General features: G+C 43.7%; 1 protein-coding gene across 3 annotated transcripts in view; it reads right to left on the reverse strand.

Moving 5' to 3' along the window:
* Nucleotides 1–20,992, reverse strand: part of GAS6 (growth arrest specific 6) — an 85,094-nt gene that overhangs the window by 19,201 nt on the left and 44,901 nt on the right. For all 3 annotated transcript variants that reach the window (XM_044287336.1, XM_044287335.1, XM_044287337.1), the window contains 2 exons: nt 12,127–12,249; nt 6,671–6,793 (listed from right to left, as the gene is read on the reverse strand). In XM_044287336.1, the coding sequence (XP_044143271.1) occupies nt 6,671–6,793; nt 12,127–12,249 (246 nt within the window). The remainder of the gene's footprint in view (nt 1–6,670; nt 6,794–12,126; nt 12,250–20,992) is intronic.

Consider the following 20,992-nt stretch of genomic DNA (forward strand, 5'->3'; position numbering starts at 1 on the left):
AAAGACACCAAGCCAGTTTTAGGCATAAAAACAAGTTGCAAGACCCTGTTTTGTGACTTTTTAAACACCTGTACAACAATATTTTGTTGCATTGGCGTTTTCGCTCCATGTTCGACACTTTGGAGTGTCAGGGGCATGGCGTGCCATGGATCAGGCTGAGGCCGGGATGGTGGCCCCAACACATTTAATTACTTTTACGCCTGGAACCAGACATAAATTAGGAGCAAAAACTACTCTAGTCAGGTGCTGGAGGAGTTTTTACCCCAGGCGCATGGAGAGCTGGTGGAGTGCCTGTGTCTCATCATAAATAAGGCGCTTTCTCCGGCAGTGCAGGGGAGGAACAAAGACAAGTGTCAAATGCTGGTCTTTGTAGATGACCCCCAATCTGTCCCGCTCATTTAATGGGAACACAGGTGTATCTACAGGTGTAGGAATAAGAGCTGTGTCTTGTAATGAGATGTGCACAATCCGATCATCACACGGCCAGGGTGATTTTTATCCACTGGAAGTAAATCATAAAGGCTTCTATTGAGTGACAGCAAGCAGAGACCTTGTACAGGTTTTGGAGATTCCACCATCTTTTCTGTGGTAATCACTTGTTATCTTATAGTTGGCTAGCCTCAGATATAATACAATGTGCATGCTCAACTGCCGTCCCATTCAAATGGGGGACAAGGAAACCCCATTATTGTGATCACTGACGTCACAGTGCACGGACCTCCATGGATCAAAAACATATCACCTATTCTGTGGATTGGTGTTAAGTTGTCATTCTTGGTCAAACCTTTTAAAGATACATTTCGGGAAGTTTGAAATGACTGGAATGACTTTTCCTCGGGATTCCTGCAATATCATGACAGCTATAGGTGCATATTCAGACAATGTAAACTTGGACAGTGTAAAGATGTAGACATCACAGAGAAAAATGACTTTTCATATAAAACATAACTTTTACTGTTATTGGTTAAAATAATACCCCTTCTTAGTATATATGTTAGGCTACGTCAAATAATTAGACAGGCCTTACTTGGTCGTATCAGGATAATGAAGTCCGATGTATAGAAAAATTTGCGGCAACTTACAGTTAGATGACTGTGGACCAGGCCAAACGGTAAATAGAGAGATGGTGGATAAGGGAAAGGGAACAATATCCCTAATACAACCCTCAATGTACCTCTGCCTACAGGCGGAGCACCAGCCCCGAAAGGGGCGACCCCACCTCTCGGTGGCTAAACCCTCACTGTCGCCTATTGATACCCTGCCTAAACGGATCGATGATGTTCGTCCCTTCTTTGGCAATTTGTCCCGACGCGTTTCCCCAGACGTAATCAAGGCTGGTTCATCAGGGGACTCAGGATAGTTGATTGGGCATCTATCTATTGAAACCTGCAAGAACCTATCAACTATCCTGAGTCCCCTGATGAACCAGCCTTGGTTACGTCTGGGGAAACGCGTCGGGACAAATTGCCAAAGAAGGGACGAACATCATCGATCCGTTTAGGCAGGGTATCAATAGGCGACAGTGAGGGTTTAGCCACCGAGAGGTGGGGTCGCCCCTTTCGGGGCTGGTGCTCCGCCTGTAGGCAGGGGTACATTGAGGGTTGTATTAGGGATATTGTTCCCTTCCCCTTATCCACCATCTCTCTATTTACCGTTTGGCCAGGTCCACAGTCATCTAACTGTAAGTTGCCGCAAATTTTTCTATACATCGGACTTCATTATCCTGATACGTCCAAGTAAGGCCTATCTAATTATTTGACGTAGCCTAACATATATACTAAGAAGGGGTATTATTTTAACCAATAACAGTAAAAGTTATGTTTTAGGCTACTTTCACACTAGCGTTCGATCGGATCCGTTCTGAACGGATCCGATCATATTAATGCAGACGGAGGCTCCGTTCAGTACGGATCCGTCTGCATTAATAACTTAGAAAAAATTCTAAGTGTGAAAGTAGCCTGAGCAGATCCGTTCAGACTTTCAATGTAAAGTCAATGGGGGACGGATCCGCTTGAAGATTGAGCCATATGGTGACATCTTCAAGCGGATCCGTTCCCATTGACTTACATTGTAAGTCTGAACGGATCCGCTCGCCTCCGCACGGCCAGGCGGACAGCTGAACGCTGCAAGCAGCGTTCAGCTGTCCGCCTGTCCGTGCGGAGGCGAGCGGAGCGGAGGCTGAACACCGCCATACTGATGCAGTCTGAGCGGATCCGCTCCATTCAGACTGCATCAGGGCTGGACGGAGGCATTCGGGTCCGCTCGTGAGCTCCTTCAAACGGAGCTCACGAACGGACCTATGAACGCTAGTGTGAAAGTAGCCTTATATGAAAAGTCATTTTTCTCTGTGATGTCTATATTGAAACTTTTCGTAACCCTTTAAATTCCACTGTGATCAGTGTAAAGATGTGCCAAATTTATCATAATGGTTCATGCGGTGTAATCAGTTTGGTGCATCTTGCTAGACATCTTAAACACTTTTGTCTAACTTTACATCACCTATAGGTTGGCTTACTTTGTTCCATGATTTTGGTACATTATGTATGTGACCACCTTAAAGGGGTTGTCTGGTCTAAAAATATTGATTTCCTTAAGATAGATAATTAATATCAGATCAGTGGAGGTCCGATACACAGGACCCCCACCGATCAGCTGTTTTGGGCAACTGGAGTGACAAACTATAAAGCGTAAGGCAGAAGGCCTATTCACTGTGTAGCTTCCGGTGGCGGCATACTGCAGCTCAGCTCCCATTTACTTGAATGGGATCAGAACTGCAGCTCTTGACATTGTATAGTTTCCAGAATTGCGACTGCTTGAAAAAGCAGATTGGTGGAGGTCTAGCACCTGACAGCCCCACCAATCGGATATTGATTAACTATCCTCAGGATAGTTAATCAATATCTGTGACCAAACAGCCTAAGTTAAATCTTACACAAGAGGAAATAACTATGCTTTAAATTCCATCAGTTGAATAACAAAAGTAACCCAGCAGTACAGAGCAGCACTGCCACAAAAAGCAATATTACCGCTGTAAAAAAGATAAAAATCCAAATGGTTATCTAAGCAAATCACTCAGTTAACTGTTAGTGTAGATTCAACAGGTCTATGGCAGTATAAGGATGAATTTAAAGGGAACCTGTCATCGGGATTTTGTGTCTAGAGCTGAGAACATGGGTTCCTAGATCGCCGCTAGCACATCCGCAATACCCAGTCCCCATAGCTCCGTGTGCTTTTATTGTGTAAAAAAAATTATTTGATACATATGCAAATTAACCTGAGATGAGTCCTGTATGCGAGATGAGTCAGGGAAAGGACACATCTCAGGGTAATTTGCATGTGTATCACATTACACAATAAAAGCACACAGAGCTATGGAGACTGGGTATTGTGGATGTGCTAGCGGCCATCTAGCAGCCCATGTCCTCAGCTCTATACACAAAATCCCGGTGACAGGTTCCCTTTAAGTTCTAAATACTGTAAATGGGGCTTTTCTAATACTAGAATCAGAAGTCGAAATCTATTGCAACACCAAAATACATTGCATTCAGTCAGAAAGACCCTTTCCATTTTTTCACATTTTGTTATGTTGCGGCCTTGTGTTAACAAAATAAAAATAAAATTTAAGTTACGCCCAATCAATCTGCACTCAATACCCCAGAAACAGAAAATAACAGAAACTTAAGAATTTTTTGAAAATTTATTAAAAAAGGAAAAACTAAAATTTCACATGGACATAAGTATTTGGACCCTTTGCTACGACAATTAAAATTTAGCTCTGGGGGCCTCCTATTTCTCTCAATCATCTTTAAAATGTTTCTACACATTGATAGGAGTTAAATTCAGTTGATTGGACGTGATTTGAAAAGACAAAAATGCAAAAGCCAAGCCATGAGGAGGAAAGAAATGCCGAAAGAGCTCAGGATTGTGTGGAGGCACAAAGCTGGAGAAGGGTAAAAAAAAATCTCTGCTTCACCGAAAGTTTCCAAGAGCGCAGTGGTGACCATAATTCTTAAATGGAAACAGATTGGAACAACAACAGGACTCTCAGACTGAGAAACAAGATTCTCTGGTCTGATGGCACTAAGATTTAACTTTTTGGCCTTAATTCTAAGCATCATATTTGGAGGAAACCAGGCACTGCCCAATACCATCCCTATAGTGAGGGACGAGGGTGGAAGCATCATGCTGTGGGCGTGTTTTTCAGCAGCTGGGACAGGGAGACTAGTCAGGGTTGAGAGAAAGCTGACTGGAGCAAAGTAGAGATAATCTTAATGAAAACCTGATACAGAGCACTCTGGACCTCAAACTGGGTCAAAGGTTCACCTTCCAACAAGACAATGATCCTAAGCACACAGCCACGACAACACAGGAGTGGCTCTGTGAATGTCCTCGAGTGGCCCAGCCAGTGCCCTAACTTGAACCCAATTGACCATCTCTGGAGAGACCTAAAAATGGCTGTCCCCATTCAACCTGACAGATCCTGAGAGAATCTGCAGAGAAGAACTGCAGAAAATCCCCAAATCTAGGTGTGTAAACCTTGTGGCATCCTACCCAAGAAGACTGGAGGCTGTAATCACTGCCAAAGGTGCCTCAACAAAGAACTGAGTAAATGGTCTGAATACTTATGTCAATGCAAGATTTTTGTTTTTCATTTTAAATAAAATAGCAAACATTTCAAACATTTTGTGTTCTGCGTTTTTACTGCATGTATTGATGTAGAAAAATATATATTTTTTTTTATTATTTTAGCACAAAGCTGCAACATAACCAAATGTGAAAAGAGTGAAAGTCTTAAAAATCTTTGTGACTGCACTGTATTTTCAGCGTATTGTTAAAAATAACAAGAAATGCAGAACAACACATTCCCTATTCAAAATATATCAGATAGGTAAGAATTCCAGGAATATATCTGGATGGCGGATATTTCTTGGTAAACCACGAGAAGAAAAGTAATTAATTTTGTTGGTGAGCAGCTGGAGGATTTGAAAACATTGGCCTACTTCCGAGGAATCATATGGGTGCTGTAGTGATGGGAGACTATGAAAATATACATGTCCAGTCTTGTTTTTCATTGCAGTTCAGTGAAGGAATGTTGTGTGCTAAAATCACAGAGCTGTTGGCTACAATGTTCACCAGGCAGACATCAATCCTCTCTCCAACGCACAAGCCAGCCCACCACTGAAAATAATACTTGTTGGCTAATACAACTGGAAGATTTTAACGCCACAAGTCATTTTTTTTTTTTCTTTCTTACAGCCACAGAAATGAAGCAGCGTCCCTTTCCTGAGTAATATTTAGTGTGCATGACTAAGGGACACAATGAAGGAGATTTACTTATGTAATTACCTAAACAGCGAAGCAAGTGCCAAATATATGAATGTTTCGATGAATGCCAAATTTAACCCCCCCAACCCCCACAAACACATACATCTGACCAATTTCTCCTACCATTTTTTGGAACTCTCTGCAAAACATGGCAGTTGTTACCACCACATACCTGACAGTGGGTATTGTTCCAGGTTCAGATATAATGGTGTGGTGCAAGATACCCCTCAACGGTTAAAGGGGTTGTCTCGCTGATTGTCCATATTGTCTCCTTTGCTAGCTTGATTCATTTTTCCAGCATATCACTGCGCGTATCCTGTATTAACTTTGTTTACATAATAAATGCCATTTGCTGAAGTGAGACAACCTCTTTAAGGAAAAAATTATGCAAAAAAAGCCAAAATGTGACAAACTCATTCCATGCATTTTTGTAGTTTTGCTGCGTTTATGGCGTGGATTCCGTGCTGATTTTAGAAGCATGTTTTAAACGTCAGTCGTGTGAACATACCCTACAGTGCCATCAAACGTTTTTTTTTTTTCTGGTGTTTGATGCAGTTTGTTAAAGGGGTCGACCACTCCCTAGCAACTTTTCATAAATGGCCACTGCTGCACACTGAAGTGAAAACATGCTCTTATATCACCTCAGTGTCCGGTCAGAAGGCCTTCAGCCGCCCCGTCCATGGTAAGCAAGATGGTAGCGGTCATGTGACTTACATGATGGCTTTTTCATTTCTCCCTACTGCATCGTTTTCTGCTCAGGTGCTGGACAGAAGCTGCACTGGAACAGGATGCAGCAGCAACTCTCAGTGACTGACAGCTATCTTTGTATACACACTTACACAGTGAATGCTATCAATTACTTATAACACCTTCCCCATATACAACTATTAGTGACTGACAGCTATATGTATACACATTTACAAAGAGAATGCTACCAATCACTGATAACACCTTCCCTGTGTACAGCTATCAGTGACTGACACCTATCTATGTATACACACTTACACAGTTATTGCTATCAATGGCTGATGACACTTCCCCTGTGTACAACTGAAGTCAGAAAATAAACAGACATTTACATGTATAAATTACAGATTTTCCTTAATCTTCATCCATAAAACTATATATCAATCTGCTCAGCTTCTCCAGCTCAATAACATGCTGCCTGCAGACTTACTGCATTTCGTTGGGACAGGTTCTTTTTAACCATTTTTCAATCTGTATGCTTATGTCCCCTATTTCTTTATGCTGTTCTTCTAGTATAGCATATAAAAGCTGACATATAGTGATGAGCAAAAAAAATAAAAATTTAAACTCCTAAAAGCAATATGTTTCTAAACCTCACCTGTACATGTTCTGTTGTCTGCAAGCAGACGATAGCCACTCTGGCAAAAACAGTGATACGTTCCAGGTTTGTTGATACAGTAGTGGGAACATCCCCCTTTCCGCTCAGCACACTCATTTATATCTGGAGAAATAGCAAATAAAATAAAAAACTATTGTACATGCAAACCATACATTAATTACGGGTCAAAATTAATTAACATTATCATTAGAACACTTTACAAAAGGAAGAATGTCTCCACAATACTGTCATACAAAATGACAACAGTCCATAATACAGATTGACTTAAAGTGTGATGCAGATAAGTTATGTTCTCTTTATACTATGAATCATTTACAAAGCGATTCAACTTTGTATGTACATTAATTCTATTTGCAACATTTGAAATTATGGCAAAAAGTGGACAAATCCTTTAACCGTGATCACATCTAACAGTAAGTTCTGGCCTATTCATATCTGTGTTTTATTCTTGTGTTTCCCCTCTCTCTCAGAACAACGAAAATAGTGGACGTTCTGTATCTGTTGCATGACGGACAAGTATGCCGCCAGACAGATACACTGATTGTAACTGGGTTTCAGTCATTTTATTGGATTATATAGTACAGTATATGACTACTTTGTAAACCATCTTTGATGGAATATGTGATGGAGATGCAGATTTATTTCAAGACTTCATAAGAAGGCGGTGCACAAATCGGATCCAGGGGAGGACACACTGTGGCAAATAGTAACGGCTACGGCCGTTTCGCGAGAAGGATTGCGCTTCTTCTGGCTGCTGTAAACGTCATGGCGCATACTTGCGCTTTATGGGGCGGGCTAGGTGCGGCTTGGTCATCAGGGACAAAAAACGACTATGAACTGGATCGTGTATTTGACTGGGGAAATAAAAAGACCCGCCCCAAACGCATGCCACGCCGTGGACGTCATAATTTCTGGGCCACTGACTCAGATTCGAGCCCATCTGAAGGAAATGGAGCTAATCCCCTTGATGATCCATCCCCTTTAGAAAAAGCACGAGAAGGGGGCGTGGCAGACGCTCAAGAAAAAACAAGAGAGGTTCGCAAGTCGATGAGAAGGAGGAGTCAGGTCTCCTGGCGACAATAACAGATGCGGACTCCGTTAATGCACACGACAAGGACATAGTTATTAATCTCACGGGCTTAGAACTGCCACCTGGCTGCGTCCCACTCCTCAATCGAGGGCTGGGATTCAGCCTACCTGAGCAGTTCAGCCCGGTGGATTTTGAGATTGATTTATTCCTATCAGTTCGTAAATTGTATTTGAAGAAGCTGTTCGCTGAGACCCCATTGCAGGGCTCCGCCCCTTTACCGGGAGAAGTCCCAGCTACAATGACCCAAACCGATTTTCATCTAAAGGGCAAATTTAGTGAGGAGGCGATAGAGTGCATTCACTTCCTGTCTAGTATGGAGCCAGAGGAGCCACTAAGCCAGCAGAACCAGTTAGATAAATACACAGGCGGCGTCAGGTCCACCTTCCTTCCTCCCATGCCGGCCGGCTCGGCGATAGACGTGTTCCACAAGCGGGTGTTGAGAGAGAAGTGTGCGCTGATATACCCAGTAGCGCACTCCAATCTCTCGACAGAAGACACGCGTGCCCTCTTGTGGCTGAGTAAACAGGACAATATCGTAATAAAGCCGGCCGACAAGGGAGGGAATGTGGTCCTGATGCCCAGGGATTATTACCTGGAGGCAGGCAGGCAATTAGAGGACAACACAGTGTATTCTAAAGCTCAGAGGGGACCCCGTTCCTGGGATCTTGTCTAAGCTCTATGCACTAGTAAATCAGTACATCATGGCTGGATTTCTACCTAAAGGCATGATGGACCGACTCATTCCTGCACATCCCAAGGTCCCTATTTGGTACTTTGTACCAAAAATCCACAAATCACTGACCTGACCCCCGGGCCGTCCCATCATCGCCAGGATTGGGTCAGTGACTGAGCCTTTGTCTGGCTACTAGGGATCGACCGATATTGATTTTTTAGGGCCGATACCGATAATTTGTGAACTTTCAGTCCGATAGCCGATAATTTATACCGATATTCTGGGAATTTTCATTTTTGAAAAAAAAAAAAAATAATTCCCACAAATCTGCTGAAAATAATGTTTATTGTTAATGTGTATTTTTTTTTTTTTAAATCTTTCTTTTTCATTTATATTTTGGTGTTTTTATTATTTTTTTTGTAACTTTTTTTTTTTTAACTAACTTTTAGCCCCCTTAGGGACTAGAACCCTTGTCCTATTCACCCTGATAGAGATCTATCAGGGTGAATAGGAGCTCACACTGTCCCTGCTGCTGTGTGCTCTGTGCACACAGCAGCATGGAGCTTATCATGGCAGCCAGGGCTTCAATAGCATCCTGGCTGCCATGGTAACCGATCGGAGCCCCAGCATTACACTGCTGGGGCTCCGATCGGAGGAGCAAGGGAGAGGGGATCCTGTGGAGGGGCGCACTGCGACTGGGGTGGGGGACCCTATGCGCCACCACTGCTTAATACTGGGGGGGAGGGGGGGGCGCACTGCGCCACCAATGCTTAATACTGGGGGGGGGGCGCACTGCGCCACCAATGTCTGATACTGGGGGGATTGGGGGGGCGCACTGCGCCACCAATGAAGCTTAATCTCTAATTTATTCATATACAGGAGGCGGGAGCTGGCTGCAGGATCACATAGCCGGCTCCCGACCTCTATGAGCAGTAGCTGCGATCCGTGGCACCTGAGGAGTTAACTACCGCAGATCGCAGCACAGCTCATAGAGGTCGGGAGCCGGCTATGTGATCCTGCAGCTCCCGCCTCCTGTATATGAATGAATGATAGATTAATCTTCATTGGTGGAGCAGTGGCCATAGCTCCTCCCCTCCTCCTGTCCCCTGTCCTCTCATTGGCGGCAGCAGCAGCACAGGGGGAGTAGACACTGCTCCTTCTCCCCTGTGCTGCTAAGGGGAACACGGAGAGCGCTGTCAGCAGCGCGATCTGTGTTCCCCATACACTATCGGAATATCGGCAAAATAGATGCCGATACCGATAGTGTTCAAAATCCTGAATATCGGCCGATAATATCGGTAAATCCGATAATCGGTCGATCCCTACTGGCTACGTTGATTGGCTCCTCAGACCACTGCTGGCAAGTACCCCAACATATCTAAAGGACACAGGCGACTTCCTCCGGGCACTCAAATCCCTTGAGTGGCGGAGTGAGTTTAGCCTGGTGTCCTTGGATGTTGAAAGCCTTTATACCCGTATCCCCCATGATTTGGGACCTAGGGCCATTAACAGTGTCCTTAGTCTAAGCGACAAAGACACGGTGTTCAAAAACGTAATCCATGAAGCATTAGACCTTGTTCTTACCAACAATATCTTCCAGTTTGATGGCCAGTGGTACCGCCAGGTGATAGGTACCGCAATGGGCACACCGGTCTCGTGCACATTTGCGAACCTGTACCTGGCGGTATTTGAGGAGACGTATGTCTTCTCGATGGATAACCCCTTCCTGCAGTCTATCCAACTGTTTTTAAGATATGTGGATGATATTTTTCTGGTCTGGTCGGGGAGTGAAGCGTCTTGCCATGCTTTTGTTGATTACCTCAACACGCGCAACGAGATGAATATGAGATTCACCATCAATTATGGTGGTGGGTCCCTTGATTTTCTGGACGTGCGCGTCACGGTTACAGATTGTGCCGTACACACCAGGGGCTTTCGTAAGCCCACGGCGACCAATTCACTCCTCCACCAGACCAGCTTCCACCCGCCATCGGTGAAGCGTGCTGTTCCGTATGGACAATTTGTCCGTTTACGGAGGAATAATGACACCGATGCCGGTTTCCTCAAACAGGCTGGCAAATTCAAGAGCAGGCTGCTGGATCGGGGTTATCCATAGAGGAGCGTCTCAGCAGCTTTTTGCAGGGCCGCCAAGCTGGATCGCAACTCCCTGCTCATGCAAAAAAGAAGTGATACAACACCCCCCCCCCCGCTTTGCCTTCTCTTTTAAGTATAGCCCTGCCGCTGTAGCAATTAAATGGGCTATCAATGAGAATTGGGATCTACTGAAAGGGGATCCCTCTTTGAATAGCTTTTCCAACCAACGACCCCTAGTCACATTTAGAAGGTGCCCTACCCTCAAAGAAAAGCTAGTCAAAAGTGTATACAGTACACCGAGGGAAGGGACGTGGCTTAAGAAACCTAGAGGTAATTACAGATGTGGCCACTGTTCTTTTTGTGCACTTAATACTTGCAGTAAAGGGTTAGACATAGGAGGAACCAACCACGTTGTACGTGATTTTATTAATTGTCGTACACCTTATGTTGCATATGTTGTCTTTTGCCCCTGTAAAAGATTCTACATTGGTAAAACAATCCGCCCTTTATTTGAACGGATCCGTGAACATGTTGGTTCCATATGGTCGGGCAGAGGTTGCCCACGTTTAATTGAGCATATCCGCACCGCCCATGATGCCAACCCACACTGTCTTTCCTTTGCAGGAGTGGAGGATGTCCGACCCATCCCTAGAAGGGGGGGGATCGGCATCGCCTGCTCCTGCAAAGGGAAGCAAGGTGAATTATGCTCACTGGAGCCATGGGAGCTGCAGGGTTAAACGAGAGGAACAACATGTCAGTGTTCCTATAATGGCAAACTGTCATTGTCTTGTAGGCTTGGTATATTTGGCCTCTAGCATATGTTTATTCAATGATCATTGCGCATATTTACAGCCATAATGTGACTTGTATACCCATCATAATTGTTATTATTGTATTTAAATCGTACCTCCATGGATATCCCTTTGCTATTCACTAGAGCATTCTCTTTCCCCAGTTCACATGTTTTTAAAGTAATGTCACTGATCCGCGGCGCACATCTGTGGCCGATGATGCCGGCCGCACCTAGCCCGCCCCTATAAAGCACAAGTATGCACCATGACGTTTACAGCTGCCAGAAGAAGCGCAATCCCTCGCGCAAAACGGCCGTAGCCGCTACTATTTCCCACGGTGTGTCCGCCCCTGGATCAGATTTGTTCACCGCCTTCTTATGAAGATTGAAATAAAGCTGCAACATAATAACTACTTCGGTCAGTGCCGCGAACTTTGTTTCTTCTTCTTCGTACATCGTTGGTCTTACTTCTAGCACGCTGACCACCACCAAGTGAAGTACATCTGTACTACAGCACCAGCTACTTGTAATCCTGGGCTGCAAATCAGTGAGGGCAGTGCCGCCGCATTCATTCCTCTCACTTGTAAACTTTTTATTCTGTAACAAAACTGATGCCGCAGTGCTACATCTCTCCTTTTTTTATTTTGACAGCAGCCCTATGAAAAAACACTAGTAGCACCATATCATATTAGAGCACTATGTGACAAATGAAAAAGGAGCTCTGCCATATTCAAGTTATTTTTGCTGCTTATAGACAAAATAAAACAGACAATTCAGCTCTGAAATACCAGTGTCACAAGATTTCCCCATCCATCCTTTCTTGCAGTTACAGTAGAAATCGCCAAGCAAATCCAAGCACGTAGTGGAACCAAGTTCATGGCATGGGTTAGGAGAACACTGATTCCGTAAATCTAAGAAACAAAGAGAGAAGAGAAAAGATTGACACATTAAGCAAGACTTAATGAAAGAGGAAAGAAAATATATATAAAAAGGTAGTCAGCGGGTACTTCATTTATAACCAATATTTTTCTATAATGTTGTTTGTCATCTAAGATTTCAGTGCTAAAAAATAAATCACTAAGCCAGTCATAATGCAGATTTATTTGATATGCAACCCTAAAATCATTCTGCTGTGTGGATGTGGCCCTACCTAAGAAAAGCTGTCACTAGAAGGTCCAATCTAGCTCTATATAACTGTTGTCTCACAATGTCTTCACTGGACAGCAAGACAATTCCTATAAAAACATAAAAATATATATTTGACCTTCCTTAAAAATAAGATCAAGAAAATCTCAATGACCAGTAAAGAAGAATTCTGGCCACAAGCATTTATCACCTTTCTAGAGGATAGGAGATAAATACTATCTCAGAGTGATGCAGAGTGCTGGGACCTCCACCAATCACCAGAACGGGAGACCCCAGTCCCCCATTTCTCAAATCCACAAGACTGCAGATTGGAGGAGATTTAACAGATGGAAACAGGTCACCAAGTCTCTGGGCTGTTTGCATCAGTCCTACCGATGTCAAATGGCTCTGCACTGATGTTCAATAGAGCAGCTGGGCTCATTCTTGGCTGCTGTTCCATTCAAATTCCTCTCAGCTGTGATTTTGCGGCCTGATGATAGGTTGGAGTCCAGGTGCTTCTATAAGCCCGCTACGGCATACAGTGTCTGAGCCAAGAGACCTCACTAGGTATTGCAAATATTGCCGGGTTTACACTGCCTGATTGTCGGGCAGTTTATTTGGGGCAAAAGTTCATATGAACGCTCGTTCTCAATCATCTGCCCATCTAAAGGTGCCGCAAATCACTCGATGAATGAGCGAAACGCTTGTTCATCGGATGAAACAATTGTTTATGAGGACACCTAAATTATTCTTTCTGGTCAGCAGATTGTGTTGTCTAAACTGCAGTCTGCTGCCCAGAAACAATGAATCTACATGTGGATCGAATGGGTCCGCAATCTGTCAGTTCCGCAAAAAGATAGAGCAAGTTCTATCTTTTTGCGGTGCTGAGGCACTGAACGGAACCCACGAAAGCACTCCGTAGTGCTTTCGTAGGGTTCCACTCCGTGGTTCTGTCCCGCAATGCATCTCCGGATTTGCGGACCCGTTCAAGTGAATGGGTTCGCATACGTGATGCGGAATGCACACTGCCGGTGCTCCGTATATTGCAGACCTGCTGTATGCAGGCCGCAATTCGGCAACGGAGTGCCAACGGTCGTGTGAATAAACTCTAAGGCTACATGCACACAAACGTATTTTGTTTCCGTGTCCGTTCCATTTTTTTTTTCACTAGATGGCTCTGCGTGGAGATTTTATGGCAGTATTGCCATGGAGATTACAGATGTACAAAGTTTTCATTTACTAATAATATATGACCAATATTTTGGTAGATAATGTATTTCTGAATTGCATATATAAAAGTCCTCGAGCAAATTGATCTTCAGTAAATATCCTTCAAGTAAGCCACCTGATTACACTGTTTCATCATATAATCACAGCCTTTCATGTGAATCATTTCTGCAGAAAGAACTGGAATTTCAAGTTTTGCTGCAATGTAATGTGAAAGAGAAGGAATATGAAAACTAAATGTACATTTTGGTTTCCAAACTGGTTTACTCTGGGCACGTGAAGACAAGTCTAGAGATATGGGAGTTGTGCAGAGACATAATATGCAATAATCACATGTTAATCACAACAGAAAATAAGAGGGTGTTGAAAGAATGAGACATAAGAACATAATCGTGAACAAAATATGTATACAGTGTTCATTAAACAAGACATCAGTTCTGAATCTAGACATCCCCAATATGGTTTTATTAAAACATTGTAATTGTGATAAAAAAAAGTTATTTAACTTGCAAAGCAATGTTTTTATCTTCTGAAAGAACGCTCGACTGCGAATCACAAAAAATTCTACAAGTTAACCCCTTAAGGACCCGCGGCGTACACGTGACTTATAGACCAGAGCTGTACATGTACGGCACGAGGTCCCCCGAGTGCTGGGGGAGGATCACAGTGGAACCGGGGCACCATGGCTGCTCTTACTGGTAGGCATCCATACCGGGTAAGGGCAGCATGGTGCAGCACCGCCCCCCTGCAGCTCCAAGCACTGCGATTGGCCGGTCAATGAAGACCGGCACATCACAGCGCCGGAAGCTGAAAAAGGCTGCGGGGCGGGAGGGGGTCAGGGGGAGATTCAGCACCGGTCTCCTCCGAGGTAAGGCAGGGGACACCGGTGTTTGGCGTCCCCTGCCAGCGCTGTGATTGGCTGGAGCATTTTTCCAGCCAATGGCAGCGCTATAGCTGCACAGGAAAGGGCTGCATGCAGACATTCTAGCTGGTGACTGGATGCAGAGAGGTTCTGTGCTTCTCTGTGCTGCTTGTTGGCTTGCTGGGACTTGTAATGCACCACCACTGAGATTTAACACTTTCCTGCAGAAAGAAGACAAGAACAACATCTGGAATTGCGCTGGAGTGTTGTTCCTTTGGATCTCCTGCTCCTCCATTCTTCTTTAAGCTAAGCGTGAGTATACTCGGCTGAAGAGGCATACGCCATGCTTGCCTCCGATACTGAATCTGCTAGTGAGGGAGAAGAGGATGCCACTTTCCTCTATTCCTTTACCCCCTCATCATCATCATCATCATCATCCGCTGATGAGGGACCCTCTAGAAGGCGCCCCAACGTAGCAGCAGAGGCAGCCCCCCCAGAGTGAACCCTTATGGAACCCACCCCCTGTTGATTATCAGCCCCAAATTCCGGATTTTGAGGGCAGGTCCGGAATACAGATAGTGCGGGCTTCACTGAACTAGATTTTTTCTAAATCTTCTTCTCTGAAGATTTTGTAAATTTAATGGTGGCCCAAACCAATTCATACGCACAACAATTAATTGATCAGAACTAGGGATGAGCAAATCGACTTCGGATGAAACATACAAGGTGGATTTGCATAAAACTGTACGGAGCGAGCGCTCCGTACAGTATTAGAATGTATTGGCTCCGATGAGCCGAAGTTATTACTTTGCGAAGTCTCGCGAGAATTCGCACTAGAGGGGTTAAAAAAAAAAAATAATAATAATTTAACTCACCTTAGTCCACTTGATCGCGAAGCCGGCATCTCCTTGTGTCTCCTCTGCGCTGAACAGGACCTGGGGTGAGCTGCTACATTAAATACCGGTGAGGGACCTTTGATGACGTCACTCCGGTCATCACATGGTACGTCACATGATCTTTTACCATGGTGATTCACCATGGTAAAAGACCATGTGATGACCTGAGTGACGACATCAAAGGTCCTTAACCGGTATTTAATGTAGCAGCTCACCCCAGGTCCTGTTCAGCGCAGAGGAGACACAAGGAGATGCCGGCTTCGCGATCAAGTGGACTAAGGTGAGTTAAATTATTATTATTATTTTTTTTTTAACCCCTCTAGTGCTGTTTTACTATGCATTCTGTATTCAGAATGCTATTATTTTCCCTTATAACCATGTTATAAGGGAAAATAATACAATCTTCAGAACATCAATCCCAAGCCCAAACTTCTGTGAAGAAGTTCGGGTTTGGGTACCAAACATGCGCGATTTTTCTCATGCGAGTGCAACGCATGACAATGTTTTGCACTCGCGTGGAAAAATCGCGCATTTTCCCGCAACGCACCCGGCTCTTATCCGGGCAAAAAAAATGACGCCCGTGTGAAAGAGGCCTAATAGAGTTTAGGACAAGGGATTAAAAGATCCCAGGCTTTAGCCCCTAAGGGGGGAAATAGTTATTAAATAAAAAGTTTTAAAAAAAACACCAAAATATTAAAGTATAAATCACCCCTTTCCCAATATTACATATAAAATATATAAACAATAAATAAACATATTACATATCGCCACGTCTAAAAAGTCCAAACTATTAAAATATATAGAAAATGTCCTATGCGATGAATGCCGTAACAGAAAAAAAATATATATCAATAAATAAATAAAATGCGCGATTTGTCACCTTGTCCCCCTAAAAAATAGGATCGGACTGTTCTATTATGGGCCAGACGTTCCATATAATGTGGAATGCACGCGGCTTTTTTTGGTGTTTTATTTTTTCCACGTGGTATTGAATGGTATCAAGTATCGCAATATTTATGGTATCGAAACTGAATCAAAATTTTGGTATCGAAACAACCCTAAACTGAACTGGTCCTTAAAAAATTGGGTTTTGGAAATTTTAAGATTTGCTTCTAAACTAAACTAAGCCTTCTAACGTCCCAAAATTATCCAAACATGAAGTAGACATATGGGGAACGTAAAGTAATAACTAATTTTGGAGTTTACTATCCATTATAAAAGTAGAGAAATTGAAATTTGGAAATGTGCTAATTTTTTTAAAATGTTTTGTAAATTTGGTATTTTCTATAAATAAAAATGAAATATTTTGGCTCATTGTACTTCATGACAGTGGTAAAATTATGTGAAGAAAAGTCTCAGAATGGCCTGGATAAGTAAAAGCGTTTTAAAGTTATTACCACATAAAGTGACATGTCAGATTTGGTAAAAATGGCTTGGTCCTTAAGGTGAAAAATGGCAGGGCCCTGAAGGGGTTAACATAAGTAATTTGATACTTTATTGTATTTTCTCAAATAATTTGTCATTATATAATTCCCCTGCAAAATAGGTTACCATATTATGAATTGTAAAGTACACATTCCATTTAGAAAAAATAATGTAGCACTAAATCATAATGTCTAATGCACCAATAATAACACATTTATGTAAATAATTGCTTTATGGACTCATTTAATATTACAGCAATGTTCCTGTAATGTGGTGTAATTTAGATGTGATACCACAAGCCATGTGCTAATTGGCCTATGAGTTATGCCATCTGCAGATAGCACAGTTTTTGTATGATGACAGGTTCCCTTTAAGTGTTATTAGGAGAGACTTGTCAAAATGTGCACAAGGACAATGGTTGCTATGGACAGCTTTGTCAACAATCAGATTTCATCTCTTTAAGAGCCCGTTCACTTGATGCCTTGAAAAATTTGGAGCGGATTCTTCACCCAAATTACACCGTCAGCTGACAGTTTCAGAATCCTCTACGTGAATGTACCCTTAGGGTATATGTTCATAGGGCATCTTTTGCCATGGAACTTTAGCACAGACACCTGCGCTGAAATTTTGCTGGCAGCCGCGTGGTTTTTGCCTTTCATTTCAATAATAGGCAACACTTAGGATTGCAAAGCGGAGGCTTAAAGCTTTAAGCCGCTGCTCCACGATCCTAATTGCTGCCTCCTATTGAAATGAATGGGAGGCATAAACCACACGGCTGCCAGCGAAATTTCAGTGCAGGTGTCTGTGCCAAAGTTCCATGGCAAAAGAATTTGGTGAAATTTCAGTGTGGCACCGTAAGTGTCTGCACCGTAACTCCATGGAAAATGTGCAACTTGTGGCGAAGAATATTTGCATTCAGAAATATGGGAGAACACGACTCCCCTTTTCAAAATTCTTTTCTATAGGTATAAAAGTTAGTAAAATACATAATATACATGGCACATGCCTTATACTCAATATTTAGAGTAATCTGCATCCCAATTTTGGCATATTTTGCTTAGTAAATCTCTCCGCCAGAGAGGTACAAAAGATCAATAAGCTCCAGGGCCGATGCAAGGATTTTTGCACACACAAGCAAAGCTATATTTTGGTGCCCCCACCACCACAACTCGGTGGGGGTGATGTAAAAAGGAGGGTGTGATGTGACATGGAGGAGGATGAGAAATGTGACATGGAGGGGGGAGAAATGTGACATGGGGGGGTTGAAATGTGACATGGAGGGGGGAGAAATGTGACATGGAGGGGGGAGAAATGTGACACGGAGGGGGGAGAAATGTGACACGGAGGGGGGAGAAATGTGACACGGAGGGGGGAGAAATGTGACACGGAGGGGGGAGAAATGTGACACGGAGGGGGGAGAAATGTGACACGGAGGGGGGAGAAATGTGACACGGAGGGGGGAGAAATGTGACACGGAGGGGGGAGAAATGTGACACGGAGGGGGGAGAAATGTGACACGGAGGGGGGAGAAATGTGACACGGAGGGGGGAGAAATGTGACACGGAGGGGGGAGAAATGTGACACGGAGGGGGGAGAAATGTGACACGGAGGGGGGGGGGAATGTGACATGGAGGGGGGGGGGAATGTGACATGGAGGGGGGGGAAATGTGACATTGAGGGGGGGGGGAAATGTGACATTTCTCCCCCTCCATGTCACATTTCTCCCCCTCCATGTCACATCACCCCCTGCTTTTTACATCACCCCATTTGTGTCACATTTCTTCCCCCCATGGGACATATTTTCCCCCATGTCATATTTCTTCCCCTTCATGCACATTTCCCCCCCCCCCCCATGTCACATCACCCCCCCCCCCTCCATGGCATACTTTCCCCCCTAAACATTATGCTCACCTAGCCCTGGTCCCATCTGCAGCAGCTCCCCTTCTCCTCTGTGTGGTCCTGGTATCTTCTCTCTGTGCTCCCGACAAGACTTTGAGGACATTTCCCACTCAGCCAATCAGTGACCGCAGCTGTGTCACGTGTCAGACCAGTGATTGGCTCAGCGGGAAATCACTGCCCTGACACGTGACACAGCTACGGCCACTGATTGGCAGAGTGGGAAAGGACCTCAAAACAACTTGTCGGGACTCGGGAGCCCAGAGAGAAGATATGAGGACCACCACACAGAGGAGAACAGCCGTAGGAGGCTGGCGGCATGCAAGTGATTAATTAATTTTTTATTTTATTTTTATTCATTTTTCCGCCCTCGCCCCCTTCTCAGCGCCCTAAGGCAGCTGCTTGGTCTGCTTCATTATAGCACTGGGCCTGATAAGCTCTTTCCATTATGTACTGATCTTGTCACAATCTGCAAGCTTTTTTTGTGCCATGTGCTAACTGGTCCATGAATTATGATCACAGCAGGAATTCCACAGATGTCAGCATGTTGTAGATAATCGGTTGTTATTCAGTATGCCTGAGGACTAAACTCTTAAGGGTAGAAGCAGGAGCACGCACTATTCCACTTACCTGTGCAGTCACAAAGTAGTTTGCTATAAGGGAAGCCTGGAAAAATCCTTTAGATGCAATACAAAACAGCTACTCAGCTGTCAATGCCATGAAGCCGGCCACTGAGCAGTCAATATATTTAAAGAGTCTGCCAACAGATTAATAGCAAAGGCATGTGCCACTACTGCCGACACCTCATCGATACTATGAAAATCTCATGAAAGTGGCACGCACATTCAGTGTATTCTTATGGACTGCAAATGTCATGCAAACAGTTACTATCCTAGCTATAAAAGTCTATATACAGTTTAGATAGCGGTTATAGTGGACATCCATTAATCATACAGCATAAACAAAGACGAATTAGCTACAAATGAATGTGTAAATCCAGACTCGCTGCTTTGCAGTGCTCGTAGTGGATTCCAACAGCAGAGCCCACCCAGCCATTTTTGTAAACAGAGTCATTTGCTGGAACAGCACGAGCTGTGAAATTCAGCGTTAAATATGTATATAAAAACAAAAAGTGCTGATCACCTTTGCATTTTATTGTACTGCCTGAACAATTGACTGGGCAGAGGTCCAGAAATGTTTTCACTGCTGGGAAGTGATTAACCGTTTGCAATGGCGCCAGTTCTGAGCAACTAGCGGATAGAGTGATCATCTGGAAGAGGTTTCTGCAGAATCATTTGCAAGTAAAATGTTACTCAAAAGCCATACATAAAATATAGTAAAGGAGTCATCCAGTTACTAGCAAATAATGGTCAATAGAAATCAGCAGTAAAAGTTTAACTTTTTCACCTGGATAAAGTCCCATGCTGTTCCAGTGTCAGCACTACAGTACTATTTTGTTTACTGGGCTGTAGCAATGACATGTCGACAATGTATGACCAAATGAGGTACTAAGAAACTACTGCATCTTTAAAAGGTATTTTAAAAGATTTTTATACTGATCAGTGGGGGTCCAACACGTGGGTCCCCATGCCAATCAGCTGTTTGAGAAGGCACCAGTGCTTGCAGTAGCACCGTGGCCTTCTCGCAGCTTAGACTTGCCCTAGGCCATATGATGTCACGTTCATTGGTCACATGTCCTAGGCAGAGCTCAACGCCAGTGAAGTGAATGGGGCTGAGCTGCAATATCAAGCACAGCCACTATACGGCACTGTGCTTGGTGAGCTAAGAGCAGTCCTGAATTTGCGGGAATTTTGACAATCCTGTCAAATTTCTAATGTGTGAAACTCCACCTAGAAGTTGACACTCCCAAGTAGGTAGAGTTGGTTGGGAAGGGATTAAATGTCCTCAAAATTTACCAACAAAATGTTGGTAATTATACTTTATTGTGTCTTACTGGATGAGATCTTATTTGTTACCTACGTCTCCCTATGCCAACTGGCACTCTCTGCTAGGAGTAATGTTAAAAGTTTCTCACACAGCCAACAGGTACTCTGCTATGGACTGCCTCTGTATAAAGCATGGTAAGGGTCAGACATTACAGAAGCACTCCCACAAAAATGGTTATACTCTGACCTGATCTGATCTGAATGTATATGATGTAAACTGTAGTGAAGGTAATCATCTTCTGCATTTGTGAGTAATAACCTCACTTCTGATCTTCAG

Source organism: Bufo gargarizans, chromosome 3 (assembly GCF_014858855.1).
Source record: "Bufo gargarizans isolate SCDJY-AF-19 chromosome 3, ASM1485885v1, whole genome shotgun sequence".
NCBI lineage: Eukaryota > Metazoa > Chordata > Amphibia > Anura > Bufonidae > Bufo > Bufo gargarizans.